The following is a 15,093-nucleotide window of genomic DNA, read 5'->3' on the forward strand; positions in this document are numbered from 1 at the left end:
GCCTTGTAACCCTTTCCTTCACTGTGGGTACGAACAAGACGCTGACGTAGGTCCTCACTGAGCTCCTTCTTCTTTACCATGATGACCAGAAATTGACAATGACCTGAACACTTTCCCACTATTTACACTCTTCTGGAAACATGTCTTTTTTCGCTTTAGCATTTGGCCAATAAGGTAAATAAAAGGTTTTATTCCATTGTGACATCTTGAAGGAATTACTGGACAAAAATGACCACATTTGGCACATGTTTGTTGAAACATTGTCAGGGGTATGAATAATTTTGAACTTGGCCTTTTTTGGTACTCCATCAATAAAATAACCCAGAAATATATGTATTTTTTAAAATTTCGTATTGTTGTCATTCTTTCAATTGTTGGTCACATAAAGCTAATACACAAATTTGAAAACATGCATTTATTTCATCACTAAATGAAAAAAATCACAAGAATTAGCAAAGGTATGAATAATTTTGAGGACGACTGGAGTTGCCAGCCTGTTAGTAAGAGAGAAGAAAAGTTTATCGCTGAAGTAAAAAAGGCATGCAATTAATTTAAGTTACTTTTTTCTTTGGAAATTAGAGAAATGGTTTCAGTTTTGCCAGCAAACTAAACGAGTACACAACGAATTGTCAGTGAATGACCACATCTTCCCTAAGTTTACTTTAGTTTGGAAAAATGTCCCTTCCTTGTTTCATTAACTGGCTATTTTGCTTTCAATCCTGACCACTTTTAAATTTCTGAGTCAAAATTATTGAACAAAAAGCCAAACTATTTAGAGCTGACAGTAAAACCGCTAACTTTTTCTGAATGGCCATTCCTGAGCTCTGCACAGCTCTTGTACAGGAGTGATCCATAAAGATTGATCCGTCATTCTATGCGCTGCATTGGAAGATGTAAAAGGTGGTTACACTCTGTCTCTCACCGACTGAAAGTGAAATTGGCAGCAGTTTGTTCGGAGGTATTGCACTATTAAAAAAGGTTTAACTGTAAGTACTTAAAATACTTATAAATCTTAAACATTGCAATCTTGATATTAGAAAGAAATTGACACTTCAGTGAAGAAATAAAATCCTTAATCATGTCATGGATAGCAGGAAGAAGAAAAAAACAGACGAATGTCTACCAACAATTTTTTTTTTAACAAACTAAAAAACAAAAAACAAAGAAGACACTTTCAAAATTGCTAAACAACAAATAACGTGACATCACATTTAACAACAATCTGTAGAAAAAGCTCTGATATTCCCGGTAAGTCTTTCAATATTTCCATTTTACAAAGAGTGACATTACTAAAGGAGAAAAAAAATTGAAAGAGTAATTCACAAAATGAAAATATAAATGTAGCAGAATAAGGTTCAAAATTGGACCTTTGATATGTTTCTGCCACAAAGACAACTATTTCATTAGGGTGAACATGTAAGTCTTTTTAACAACTGTAGTTATAATAACAAATCAAATATCATGGTTATAATATTGTAAGATTGTTTAACATCATGTTAGTTATTACTTTCCTGGAAGAAATAAAATTATTAACCTTTAGTTCCAAGGAAAATTCAGATAGCAGGTGAAAGTAACTTCCAAACAGAATTTAACAGCTGTTTTCCCCACCTCAGAGGATTTCTTGATATTCATCAGAAGAGAAAAACAATGAATTCCATTTGCTGCAACGTTTCCTCTTCCAGCACAATGCCTAACACTCACCTCGACTTCCTTGATCACCGCTGGAAACATTTGCTCTCAGCAAGACACTGAATTAATCACTCATGAAGGAGAATGTCAGTGATGTCACCGTATGATTTTCAGTCTAGCTGAGCTGACACACACCCCACCACACCACTTACTTCTCCTTTTCTGTAACACATTGTTGAAGCCCTGTTTGAAACTTTTAGCCAGATAGTGTACAACTATTAACACGCTCTTCCTACAAAACACGATTTTGAGCATCTCTCACAGGAACATTCGGTCCTTGCTGTGGGAGAACCGTGTGTTCAGTTCCTGAGATTTCTTCAGCAGCAGCTGTTTCTGCGCCTCGTCGAAGCGGTTGACCTGCAGGTCTGCATCGCGGTCAAAGGGCCTTCGCTCCACTGGCTTGTCCGCCTCCTGCTTTGCTTTTTCCTTTATATTCTTGGTGTGCAAACTCATCAGAGATTCAGCCCGTTTAGACTCCTGATGACAAGGAGAGGGAGAGTGAGAGTTTTAATGTCAACATATGTCAAATGTACACACCATCTGAGTATGGAGACATTGATGATGGGGAGCAACACTTACATTATACTTGGAAACTTTCTCAGCCATTTCCAAATCCTTGCAAGAGACTTGTGGGGCACTGTCCTGCTTGACTTCACCCTTTTTCTTCCTCTCAACGTGCTCCTATCATTTGAGAACAAACTCAATGAATGACTGAGAGGTAAAATAGGATGCACACTACCTACAATTTCTAGAACTAAGTACAATACAAACTTATTTAAGAACAAATGTGTGGGTTAAACCTACCATGGCTTTACGTGCCCTGTCTGCAGGTGTGTCTGTCCACATGGAGCGGTCGCCTTTCTCCGGACCCGACCTCTTCTTGAAAGTTCGAGCCCCCAAACCAATGTGCTGCAGTTCTGGAGGAAGCTCAGTCATCCACGACTCCCTGGTCACAGCCTTGGGGGAGTCCTGTTAACACGGATATGCAGTGGTGGTACATGGTGGTGGGGTTTATGTGATGAGAACTAGACGATACGACAATCCTATCGCCTTGCCAACATGTCATTATTTTAACCACAGTTCAATAAAACTAAATTTTAGTTCAGGATGCCACTGCTCACAATTCAGAAAAAAAAGGATTTAAATGACAGTGAGAAAAAAATTCAACAGGTTCCCACAAAGGTGTCATGTATACTTTCATACAATTATTACATCTCTACTACACACACCTTCTGTGTTTATGTGTAACTTTGATTCTTTTTAATACATATTTCGACTGATGTTTGATTTTTTAAGATTATTATTTTTGTTTTTTTTATGTCTACCATCTAATTTTTTCCATCAACCGTTTAAAAAGTCCAAATATAAGACTTGTAGAACGTCAGAATCAGGAGCTGGGACTTACTTGTCCAGTCAGCTTGTCTTTCATCATTTGTGCCCTGCGTTCAATGTCCAAAGCCACTGTATCTTGAACCGGGCCAGTGGATGGCATGGGTCCGATGACCTCCTCGTCCTCACTGCTGGACGGGTCAGCCTGGTACCCCGGAGGTAGGGCAGGTCCTGAGAAGCCCTCCCCATCTTCATCATCCTCACTGTTGTCATCTCTGCAGAACCCAGGAGGCAAAGCTGGTCCCAGCACAGGTGGCCTGAGGGAACACTATGAAGTTACAGCTTCTTCAAAAACCTGCAATCAAATTTCTCATCCAAGATTCAACATTGTTGCTTCCTAACACTTTCTAGAATACTTAACTCACCTCTCTGGTGAGCTCTGTTTTCTCTTAAATCCTGGTGGCAGCGCTGGCCCGAAGAAACCATCATCTTCTTCTTCTACAAGTCTTGATTTCTCCGCCCTGTCAAAAGACAGCTACGAATATTTTCTTGGTCGGGACATTTGGACAGATAACTTCTAGCCTGGTTAACCTACTCTGTAGCTCCGTCTCCAGCCGCGTGTCCTGTCTTGGCTCTTTTGACCGCCACCTCCGGCTCGCTTTCCTCTGATGAGCTGGACGGTTCTCCTCTCTTGTAACCCGGAGGCAAAGCTGGACCCACAACTGACACATGACGAAGGACAGACAACTTTGAGGAATGTGGATGGTTTCACATGATCACACATATGATATTTATTTTACAGGGTGTGTTGCCGGGAGATGACACTTACAGTCTTTGTCGTTGTCGGAGTCTTCGTCACTCTCCTTCCTGAACATCGGGGGTAAGGCAGGGCCGTTGAATTTACGAGACACCATATTAGCGACGGATAACACGCACCGCTGTCTAGTAAACGGTGACTCCCTGTATGTTATTGATTAATAATTGATGGTAAACGCTAAATACAATTAACAAAACAACTTATCCTCGGTCTGCCGCCATGTTGATTCGAAGTGCGCATGCGCGTTTGTTCACTCTTCTTTAATTTTTCGGCAGATTACTCGCAACCAAGGCGTCACGGTGCCCTCCACTGGTTACTCCGAATTCCCCCTTGAGTAGCGAAACCCTTTAATAGAGAAACTGCACAACAGAATTTTATATTTTTGTTCCGTACTAAGTAGTGATTTCAGAAAGTGCCGTGACTCTCATTACAGGCAGTTCAGCCTGCATGGAACTGCATGAACCCTGATAAACTGATGCTCTACGATAAGGAAAACAAGGGCTACAAAGACCAGTTCGATCAACGAGAGAATTCAATCAACTACAGTGGAAGTGATGCTTCAGCACAGCCATGCATGGCTGGTTACAGAGGTGTAGCCGACCTCACATTTCAAATAAAGCAAAAATGGAACATTCTGGCAAACAGATGAAAAACACAAAAGAGCATTGTGCCATCCATCCATTTCTGAAAAATGCATTCTGTCAGTCACTCCATGTCAAACAAACATCTTGGTTCGAACTTCATCTTACCTTGAGTCACAAGCAAGACCCGAGATACTCTTAACAACTCCTTTACTCCGAAAGATATAGTTTGGTTTTATTTTGACTTCTGTCCCATTTTAAACCCACCCCCTCTGTCATGTTCATGTCTTCGCACTCCATCCCGGTAGATGGCGGTAATGTACTTTTGCGTTAGTTCATAACCGCCAATTGATCTTAAAGAAGAAGAAGACGGGGGAGAACGACTGAATCTTACCCGTAGACTGTATGATCACATCACATAGGATGTATTTGTAGAAGTTCCAGATTACTGATATGGTTTAAATTATATTACCTGTTTTAAAGACGGTGAAATGGGTAAAAAGGGTAAAGGAGATGGAGGTGGGTAGCTAATGCTATGTTTTTAACCCGCTAAGTTATGTTTGCTGGTGGTTACTTTCCACACCTGCTGCTAGGTTCTCCTCGAGCTTGCTAAAAGGCTGTACGTTTAATTTAAAGGTAATTCACTGGTTATTAACGTTACTTACGTTTATAACGTGAGTCCCAAAGGTGGTCGTTCCAGGCTACAAATCTCTGTTCTGATCAGCTATTCAAATAATGAACTATATCCTGACGAGAAACCCCTTTATATGAATATACGTTTATGAGCCTGTCTGGATCATTAGCAATATGTGCCGCCAATGTCAGGGTAACTGACATTGACAGAAACTGAAATGAAAAGGACTATAACGTCATGAATCAGCCAGGATAAGGCAGAAGTAGCAAAATATTCTGCACTCAGATTTTAGACTGAAATCACAGAGAATCTGCCGTTATAATTTTGTGTGACTTATTTGTCTCCCCTCCTATATTGTTTTAATTGATATATTTGCACTACAGAGAAGAAGTCCAAAAAGCGATATTATGAAGAAGAGGAAGAAGACGATGATGAAGTGGGGGGAGGCAAGAATCAGGAGGCCATACCTGCTGCTGCTGGGAAACAGGTGGAGGAATCCACCACCAAGCTGGACGAGTACGGAGCCAAAGACTACCGGGCTCAGATGAGTCTAAAGAATGATCACTCCTCACGGCCCCTCTGGGTGGTAAGACATGATTTCTGTCTCTTCTGGGTTGTTCTCAACGTTCTTATGCAGGGTCACTTAACATTTTTCTCTGCTTCAGGCTCCAGATGGACACATCTTCCTGGAGGCATTTTCACCAGTCTACAAATATGCCCAGGATTTCTTAGTGGCCATTGCAGAGCCAGTGTGCAGGCCTAACCACGTCCATGAGTACAAGCTTACAGCCTACTCCCTGTACGCAGCTGTCAGCGTGGGGCTGCAGACCTCTGACATTGTGGAGTACCTGCAGAAACTCAGCAAGACTTCTGTGCCTGAGGGAATCGTGCAGTTCATCAAGGTCAGAATGAGACAATATCCTAAAAGCAGTGAACAAGGAATTTTCAAATGCATGTAATTAATGTGAAAAATGTTTTGGTTCTCACTGTTTTCAATCTGTCTGATTCTGTCAGCTCTGCACCGTAAGCTACGGTAAAGTCAAGCTGGTACTCAAGCACAACAGGTAGAGTTCCTCGTGTGATCACAGCATCTATCAGCCCTGATGCACTCTAACCGTCTTGTCCGTCTACCTCAGGTATTTTGTCGAGAGTGCCTTCCCTGATGTGATTCAGCGGCTTCTGCAGGACAACGTGATTCGTGAATGTCGTCTACGTGCTGCAGACGGAACAGACACTGAACTCATTACTGAAGTCATCCACAGCAAGTCTGCTGTAGGCCATCTATTATGTCATCTGTTCTGCCAAACTTAGAAAATAACAGTGCTTTTTTTACCTCTCTTAAAATGTACCCATGAAAACAAGCTTCCAATACATTGGCATTTAGCAGTGTGTTCAAGACTTGTATCAACTGAAAGTGGTCATTTAATTCACTCTCACCAACTCAGCACAAGCAGATAAAGTTTAACGTGTTGTCCACATGTAGGGTGAGCGATGTTGCAGCACAAGAAGGGCATCAGAGTACATTTTCCCTGCCACGTGTTTTTCTCCCTCAGCAAATTAGTAATGCAAGTTTGAATCCTCAGTTAGATCCTTGTTCAGTAAGGCTGACCCGCCTCCATCACTACTCAGTCAACAATCAATTACTGTGATTTGTACACTGTTTGTAAACTCCCCGATTTCCTTCCATACCTCGTCCCTTATCCCTGCTGCTTGGTAACCTTGTAAAATTGTCTCTCTTCCTTGTTGACTGCTGACTGGTTGGGAAACAGAAGAATATAAATTGGAAATGGAACAAATAAGTGAATCTTTGTTCAAATGGAATTGGGCTGGTGGTTTTATCAGGCCAACAACACATTGCTCAGCCCTTCCACCGTCACAGAGCAGGCTAGGACATCTTTATTGGAAAGAAACAAAACCATCTGCTTTTTTCTCGCACTGCATATTCACATTCCAGATACACTGGGATGTGAATATGCAGAGGCAGGACTTTCAGCCTTTTCCTCAAAATGCAAATAAAACACAATGCAAAAATGTTATAATATGTCATGAGGATGAATGCCTTCAGATGCAGGAACTGAACAATCTCATCAGACAAAGGTTTTTCTGAACTATAATTATCATCAAAACTAATGGAAAGAAACTCATCTGAACAAAGAATGGTCTCTAACAAATGTCCCCCTCTAACAGATCTCCAAGTCTGTTCCAGACAGGGGAGGGGCATCTACCTCGCAGCAGCCCAGCGATGGACAAACCTCCACCCAGCAGGTCCCAGAGGACATCTTCAGCTACTATGAGCAGATGGACAAGGAGGAAGAGGAGGAGGAGGAGACTCAGACTGTGTCCTTTGAGATTCGCCAGGTATTCATTTGATTTTTTTTCTCCATTTCCCCCTAATTATGAATCCATCAAACATATAAATTATCTTTTTTTAAATGTTGGGGTCATGACATGAATTTCACAATTTTTTTAAAAACTATTACCTCACATTGATGTTGGAGCTTTTAGGAAAAAAAAGAATGCATGATGGTTCAGCTAGATAGAGCCTCACATGCTGATTTTCAAATCCATCCATCCATTTTCTACTGCTTATCCTGTTAAGGGTCATGAGGGGCTGGAGCCTATCCCAGCAGCCTTCAGGTGAGAGGCAGGGTTCACCCTGGACAGGTCGCCAGTCCATCACAGGACCAACACATAGAGACAGACAACCATTCACACTCACAGTCACACCTATGGCCCTATTAGCCTTGTTAGCTTGTCTTTGGACTGTGGGAGGAACCGGAGTACCTGGAGAGAACCCACACAGGAACAGGGAGAACATGCAGACTCCTCACAGAAAGATCCCGTGCTCGAGCCGGGAGTCAAACCTGGAACCTTCTTGCTGTGAGGCAACGTGCCGCCCCGATTTGCAAAGCATGATAATAAAATCACGCATAAGACCTCTCAATCCAGTTTCAGTTGAATGCTGTTGACCTGTTGTCTTTTGGTTTTCTGCAGGAGATGATTGAGGAGCTGCAGAAGCGCTGCATTCAGCTGGAGTACCCCCTCCTTGCAGAGTATGACTTTCGCAACGACTCGGTCAACCCAGATATCAACATTGACCTGAAGCCCACAGCTGTGTTGAGGCCCTACCAGGAAAAAAGTCTGCGCAAGATGTTTGGGAACGGACGTGCTCGCTCTGGAGTCATTGTACTGCCCTGTGGTGAGACAGCTGCATAATTGTTATTCGGAGGGAATGGAACATGTCCAGGCATCCATTTTCTTCCACTTTCCATTTTCTTATCCTGTCCGGTTTTTGGGTGAGAGGCAGGGTTCACCCTGGACAGGTCACCAGTCCACCGCAGCACCAACACATAGAGACAGACAACCATTCACACTCACAGTCACACCTACGGTCAATTTAGAGTATCAATCAGCCTAGGGATGGAACATGGGTCAAACAGAATAAGTCCCTCCCAAAGCAGGAAAAATACAAAGTTGAAATGGCTTCATTGTAGAATTGAGGGTTCATACCCTTGCAGCTTTTTTTTTTTTAATTATTGACTCATGGAAAAGTTCAAAGTTATAAATGATTGTTATTCTTATTTTTGCATCATAAATGTGTTTTGTTAAAAGATGCTGGCTTATTTTTTGTGTCTGTTGTTTTCCAGGAGCGGGTAAGTCTCTGGTGGGTGTGACGGCAGCGTGCACGGTGCGTAAGCGTTGCCTGGTGTTGGGGAACTCCTCAGTGTCAGTGGAGCAGTGGAAGGCTCAGTTTAAGATGTGGTCCACTATCGATGACTCTCAAATCTGCCGCTTCACCTCCGATGCTAAAGACAAGCCCATCGGCTGCTCGGTGGCCATCAGCACCTACTCTATGCTCGGTCACACCACCAAGCGCTCCTGGGAGGCTGAGAGGGTCATGGAGTGGATGCGTAGCCAGGAGTGGGGTCTGATTATCCTGGATGAAGTACACACCATTCCTGGTCAGTCATTATCTCATAATGGCTTAAAACCCCATGTTACCTGGTCAACATAATGGTGTTATGACAAGAACATTTGGTAGACTATGAATTTAGTGCACATGAACTGAATATGGACACCCATTTCACTGACACCGACTTCGTGCTAACATCATCCCGCCATCTTCTTCCTGTAGCCAAGATGTTTCGTCGTGTTCTGACCATCGTGCAGGCTCACTGCAAACTGGGGCTCACGGCAACGTTGGTCAGGGAAGACGACAAGATTGTGGACCTCAACTTCCTGATTGGACCGAAGCTTTATGAAGCAAACTGGATGGAGTTGCAGAACAATGGCTACATTGCTAAAGTGCAGTGTGCAGAGGTGAGTCCCAGATTTCTAGACAGGGAATTTTACCAAGTAAAATTTGACATCTGTTCTTTCTTCAACCTTTTCCAAAGACGAGCATTGTTTTTCTTCTATCATTAAAACACTTGTCATTGAGATGCGAAGCACTCTGAAAGGGCTCTTTCAGTTTTTTAATAAGGCTCCATGATCATGGCAAAAACCATAAACATGGTTAGCAGGCTAATATTGAGAAAAACATGATGATTCCTTAATGACTTTGAAAACGACAAACATTTTTGGAGCTTTTGCTTGTAGATTTGCTTTAACTTTCACATTTAATAAAAGATGTATGTACAAAAAAAAAGGAATAAATGAGATGATAAAGAGTGACAGTCATTATTACCTTGATGTATAGACCTCCGTGGGCTCTTGTCAGGGCACAATGATGTAAAGGAGAAGGAGACTTACAACACATGATAAAACAAAGCATCAGTAGGAAACTGAAGGCTGCACAATCATCATTTTGGCTTTCTTTCATAAGTTTTGAAAGCCTAATTTGTCACCAAAATAATATGATATATGATAAATGACGATGGTTCTTTTATTGTCTCGCATCCCAGGTTTGGTGTCCAATGTCTCCAGAGTTTTACAGAGAGTACGTTGCCATCAAGACTAAGAAGCGCATCCTTCTTTACACGATGAATCCCAACAAGTTCCGTGCCTGCCAGTTTCTCATTCGTTTCCACGAACGTCGCAACGACAAGATCATCGTTTTTGCTGATAACGTCTTTGCCTTGAAAGAATATGCAATTCGCCTCAACAAGTGCGTTCTTCATGAAATGAGCCTCTCACAGTGTCTCAGCCTCGCTGAGTGTCTCAGCCCTGATTTCTCTATTTTTAACTTCTCTGCCATTGTTCTGTCAAGGCCTTACATCTACGGGCCAACCTCTCAAGGGGAACGGATGCAGATCTTACAGAACTTCAAACATAACCCCAAGATCAACACCATTTTCATCTCCAAGGTAAGCACATATTTATAGTACTATGGATTTATGAATGCACTTTTGGATTCGTCCAGTCTCCTAGTGCCTCCAGTAGGGGGCACACCCGGGCCTCCAGAGGAATGACCAGCATTCCTTCTTTTTTCCCCTGTGAGTTTGACTGCTGTGTGAAGTGGAGTTGTCAGCATGCATATCGGGGTTTGGTTTTATCATTACATTTGAAAATGGCGGGTTTATAAGCCTAGAAAAGTATTTGAAACCTAAATATTCCAGAAAATTTGGGAAGAGTGATGGACATTTGAAGTACGGGTGGTTCATTTAAGATGGACTCAGAGTAATCTCTCATGTTGGATCAAACTTCATAGTTTTTCATTCATTTTATTTAAATACGAGGTGGTGCATTTTTCTATGAATCAATCGGATTTATTTTTCACATATGAACAGTAATGTCAGACAGTGTATATGAATGGAATTATTCCAGCGATCGTGGAAGTCCCAGAAATGTAATGGTAAAAATGTGTGTGAAGCCAAGTTTATAGACAAGCTCAGAACTGGAATCTGAGGGCTCCAGTGACGTAGCATCCATCTGCATTTGTCAGAGATGATTTTAAAACTCTTTGAGCAGATATCAGCTCACAGCTCTCATTCTTAGTGACGTCGGTTGATGAGTCCATTTTATGAGACGGAGTACTTGATTATAATAAATGAAGTAGCTCAACATTCTGGGCTGGATAGAAATTTAGATTTGCACTTTCTCAGGGATGCTTCGTCTCACAGAAGCTTTCCTATGATTAAGCAGTAATATTGCAGGTCTTTGGTTTTGTTCAACGCCTTTGGATCCCAACAGGTTGGCGACACCTCGTTTGACCTGCCAGAAGCCAATGTCCTTATCCAGATCTCCTCTCACGGCGGATCGCGTAGGCAGGAGGCCCAGAGGCTTGGTAGAGTCTTACGCGCCAAGAAAGGTTAGTCACTGTGAGCAAACGTAACAGAACACTGTTTTGCTTCATGTGTTTTCTCACGCAGGGCACATGCTGACTTAACTGTCCTGCATGAACAAAGACAGCCATTCTTCACCCTGCACCTGTCTGTCTGTTTAGGAATGGTAGCGGAGGAGTACAATGCTTACTTCTATTCGCTGGTGTCTCAAGACACCCAGGAGATGGCTTACTCTACCAAGAGGCAGAGGTTCCTGGTGGACCAGGGCTACAGCTTTAAGGTATGGTCCCCTCTGCTGTGTTATATAATTTCCACACAATATTCTCATTATCTGTGTCTCTGCTGAAATGTACGCTGCCACTTTCATCCAGATCATCTAGACTCACGCTGTCTTGGTTTTAAACCAGCACGATACATCCATGTCACTTCAGTTTCCAACCCAATTTTTGAACAATTTTGAAGTTACAAATCAGATACTCTTCGATTACAGCTTTAAGGAAGGAAATAGGTTTGCAAGTAGGGATAACATGCACGTCACAATGATGATGACAAGTCCAGATTCTGTCCAAAACACGAACACTACCAGTTGCAGGAGAAATGGAGGGAAAGATCAAGACCAATTCTAAATGTAAACCCGGTTGAAGCTGAAAGCAGCATTGTGTTTTCACATTAGTTTCCAGTCGCAGTGGCCTGAAGGAAAGGAGGTTTTCAGAGTCTGTTACAATTGCAGTTTAACACTTGAGACGTGTTGGAATCTGATGCGATTTATTTGGATTAATGAGATCCACTCTTGCTGGGCTGCGAAGTTGTTGAAATTTGAGTGATTTTACTGGGGAAAGAAATTAGAATTAATCTTAAAAATAAACTGCATTACAATGAAATTATTTCCACTTCCAAAAAGTAGTTTAAATCGGCAGAAAACTGGACATTATTAAATGAACTTCATGTAAATGATAACATTCCACAAGGTGAAAAGTTGGGTACATAAATCTCTGCCTGTCTCTCTATAGCTCCTTGACTCAATGTGTGTGTGTGTGTGTGTGTGTGTGTGTGTGTGTGTGTGCGCGCGCGCGTGCGTGCGTGTGCATGCGTGCGGTGGGTGAGATCAAAGCAGTCAAAATTCAGAATTTGGCCATTGCAATGATTGAGATGACAGGCACAATGAGGGAGAGCAAAGCCAGAGATTGTTGGGACCCCATGGCCCAGACCCTCAAACAAATATTGCGATGGCTAAGATAGAGTGAGGGGTTGTTGTTGTTGTTGTGTAGTGATGTCATTAGAAAGTCAGAGATTAAAGTTTGAACTCAGAGATCAAAGTCTGGGCTCAAAGTTCGAGGCCTGATTTCAAAGTAAGAGCTCAAAGACTAAAGTCAGATAGATGTTAAATAGCCCCTCAAACAAAGGGCACTGCATGAGTTATAGCATCGCTATATTTTGATTTCACAACCGTGAAGGTGAGAAGTATTTAGTTCCAGCTTGATCTGTAATATGATTATCCATCTTACATACTGTCTAAATGTTCCCTCCTTCAAAAGGTGATCACAAAGTTGGCAGGAATGGAAGAAGAAGATTTAATGTTCTCCACCAGAGACGAGCAACAGCAGCTGCTCCAGAAGGTCCTGGCTGCGTCAGACCTGGATGCTGAAGAAGAGGTGGTGGCAGGGGAGGTGGGCACACGACCACAGGTGAGCTCTAATCCTAAAGTGGAACTCAAAAAATCCTGACATGACATGTTCACAACTGTTCTTCACTCTTCTTCCTGCCCGCTTCCTCATCAGTTCTCAAGGCGAACAGGCACCATGAGCTCCATGTCGGGTGCAGACGACTCCGTCTATATGGAGTATCAGAGCCGGGGCAGCAAAGCCTCTGCACAAAGCAAGAGCATCCATCCACTCTTCAAGCGCTTCCGGAAGTAGACACTCTTTCTAAGACTGTGGTGACGGGCTAGGGGATGAAGCGGAGAAGCAACTGAGTCTGAGGACCAAACCAACGTCTACAAATTCAGATAGTCCAGCTGGTCTGGAGGACAGAGGCAGACCTCCTGGAGCTAATTATAACATGGACTGCTTCCTCTCGATAGAGAATGGCGATCTGTTCACGTGGTAACAAACAGGCCAAACGATGCCCGCTTCCTCAAGCACATCATGACCCGTCATGAATGACACGTGTTCAGCTGCTCTGAAGTTAATCCCCATGTACAAAATGTCGCTATCACTGCTATTCCTGGACAACGTTGTAGAACTGAGTTGCAACGCAGGGACATGTTGGATTCTTTGACTGGCAGTTGTTGCTTCAGGAGGGACAATTTCTTATAATAGTGACTCCAGTTATACAGGAAAACAACCATAACCCCTATTTTCAGAGAACATAATTGGGTTCTTGTTAGCCCAAGTGATGCTTTTTTGGATTGTAGTGTTCCACCTGTGAGTTTTCTCTTCTTAAATGTTTATTTTCTGTTAAAGAAATGTGGCTTTTGATTTCTTAACAAGTTTAACACCTGAAATGGAAGAAACTACAGCGTACTGTAACCAAAATGAGTGATAGAGGAGAGGATATATTTTTCTTTTTGACAAGCTTCACTGGATAGGAAAATGTGGAAGGTCATTTTTTGACTGTAGAATAGCAAAAAGAAGAAGCAGAGAAGGCCCTGAAATCAAAGATACTCTCATTGTAAGTCAGACTTTTGAGATAAAAAGTGCTGACTTTTAGATAAGAAGTCAGCTGGATTTCAATTACGTTGTTGTTGTTTTTTTGTCTAAACTGTATGTTGTTTTGATAAAACATGGTAATATATTTCAGTATCAAGTCTTTATTTGTACTCTTGAATTTTACAAACAGAAATGGGCATCGACGTGCATTAGCGGACAAAATCGCCGGGTGGATAAATGTATTTTGTCTAAAAATAATAATTCTGGTTCACAGAATTATAGACTCGGTTTAGTATGTACTGAACAAAAATACAGTCGAATCAATCTGGATTCTTTTTTTTTTCAAAATCAGTGAATAAACTTTACAAAAATTTACCAACAATACACACTGTTTCTCAATTCACTCATATTCATTGAATTAGTGCGGTGACGTCAGTTCAGGTTACTCCCTGTCTTTCACTTGACTTTGGTAAAAGCCGACCAGATTGATGGGGAAACATCTTTGTTTTTGAGGGTTTTCCAAAAACCATTTAGAGTTTGGTGCCTTGTGCAATTTGCCAAAGTGGTGAGCGTGGGAAAGGGCCCACCTCTTCCCATTCACCCTCTACTAGACCACAGGGTCTGTTTAATCCTTTTTTGTGTCCTTGTGAGACTTTAGGCCTGTTGGCTTGGAATGAGTGAAACCTAACAGTCTTAATTAATGTGTCTGTTGAGAGGATGGACGGCCAGACTTAAGCACTTTACCATGTCAAGTAAAACCAACAGTACGCAGAAGTCATTAGAATATGAGAGGTGCCCATTGATATTCTGGGAAGTTCAGTGACACTCTTTGTCTTCTAGAATCAGACCTTCCAAAATGGTTGTTCAAGTTTCCTTTAAAGGGAAGTGAGGATGAAAGGCAGTGAGGAGCTCCAAGCTGACCTGTAAGAGCTGTTTGGAGAAGTGTAGTTGCCCTAATGAACAGACAATTTACACAGATTGCACACAGGCCGTCAGTGCTTCTACATCTAGAACTGCCTAACACTGGTGAGCGCTTACATGTGGAGTAAACAGCTGATGATTGAGGCAGTCTAGGGGATTTTTTTGGGGGGGGGGTTTCTTTTTAGTTTTAGGTCTAACATAAACATATAATGTGTCTTTATGTAACGTAAATCACATTTCTGTCCATTCA

At 42.1% G+C, this 15,093-nt stretch overlaps 2 protein-coding genes across 2 annotated transcripts; one reads left to right on the forward strand and one right to left on the reverse strand.

Annotated features, from left to right (window-relative positions):
* Window positions 1-1,118: 1,118 nt before the first annotated feature.
* Window positions 1,119-4,624, reverse strand: gpalpp1 (GPALPP motifs containing 1). The gene is made up of 8 exons (XM_086194170.1): window positions 4,585-4,624; window positions 3,848-4,194; window positions 3,614-3,740; window positions 3,444-3,539; window positions 3,095-3,335; window positions 2,494-2,658; window positions 2,269-2,370; window positions 1,119-2,166 (listed from the first exon to the last, which is right to left on the reverse strand). Exons 2-8 carry the CDS (start codon window positions 3,930-3,932, stop codon window positions 1,948-1,950), a joined length of 1,035 nt encoding a protein of 344 aa, XP_086050296.1. The 5' UTR covers window positions 3,933-4,194; window positions 4,585-4,624; the 3' UTR covers window positions 1,119-1,947.
* Window positions 4,625-4,778: 154 nt separating this feature from the next.
* On the forward strand, window positions 4,779-14,306 carry ercc3 (excision repair cross-complementation group 3). Its single transcript, XM_086180671.1, has 15 exons — window positions 4,779-4,935; window positions 5,434-5,636; window positions 5,716-5,952; window positions 6,065-6,114; window positions 6,187-6,322; window positions 7,238-7,408; window positions 8,045-8,249; window positions 8,698-9,012; window positions 9,186-9,370; window positions 9,955-10,157; window positions 10,260-10,356; window positions 11,183-11,300; window positions 11,436-11,554; window positions 12,810-12,959; window positions 13,053-14,306. The coding sequence occupies exons 1-15, from the start codon at window positions 4,908-4,910 to the stop codon at window positions 13,188-13,190; spliced, it is 2,355 nt and encodes a 784-aa protein (XP_086036797.1). The 5' UTR covers window positions 4,779-4,907; the 3' UTR covers window positions 13,191-14,306.
* The last annotated feature ends 787 nt before the right edge of the window (window positions 14,307-15,093 follow it).

The sequence above is a fragment of the Aulostomus chinensis genome, chromosome 2 (assembly GCF_037954235.1).
Source record: "Aulostomus chinensis isolate RoL2024-O1b breed Wild chromosome 2, RoL_Achi_v1.0, whole genome shotgun sequence".
NCBI classification, from domain to species: Eukaryota; Metazoa; Chordata; class Actinopteri; order Syngnathiformes; family Aulostomidae; genus Aulostomus; species Aulostomus chinensis.

Excerpts from the sequence above, each read along its gene's own strand:
- ercc3 (XM_086180671.1), top strand. The coding sequence starts at position 4,908 with ATGGGTAAAAAGGGTAAAGGAGATGGAG. Across the intron at positions 10,158-10,259 it reads TATGCAATTCGCCTCAACAA|GCCTTACATCTACGGGCCAA; the intron begins GTGCGTTCTTCA and ends TGTTCTGTCAAG. Across the intron at positions 12,960-13,052 it reads AGGTGGGCACACGACCACAG|TTCTCAAGGCGAACAGGCAC; the intron begins GTGAGCTCTAAT and ends CTTCCTCATCAG.
- gpalpp1 (XM_086194170.1), bottom strand. The coding sequence starts at position 3,932 with ATGGTGTCTCGTAAATTCAACGGCCCTGCCTTACCCCCGATGTTCAGG. Across the intron at positions 2,371-2,493 it reads ACAGGGCACGTAAAGCCATG|GAGCACGTTGAGAGGAAGAA; the intron begins GTAGGTTTAACC and ends CTCAAATGATAG. Across the intron at positions 2,167-2,268 it reads AGAAAGTTTCCAAGTATAAT|GAGTCTAAACGGGCTGAATC; the intron begins GTAAGTGTTGCT and ends CCTTGTCATCAG.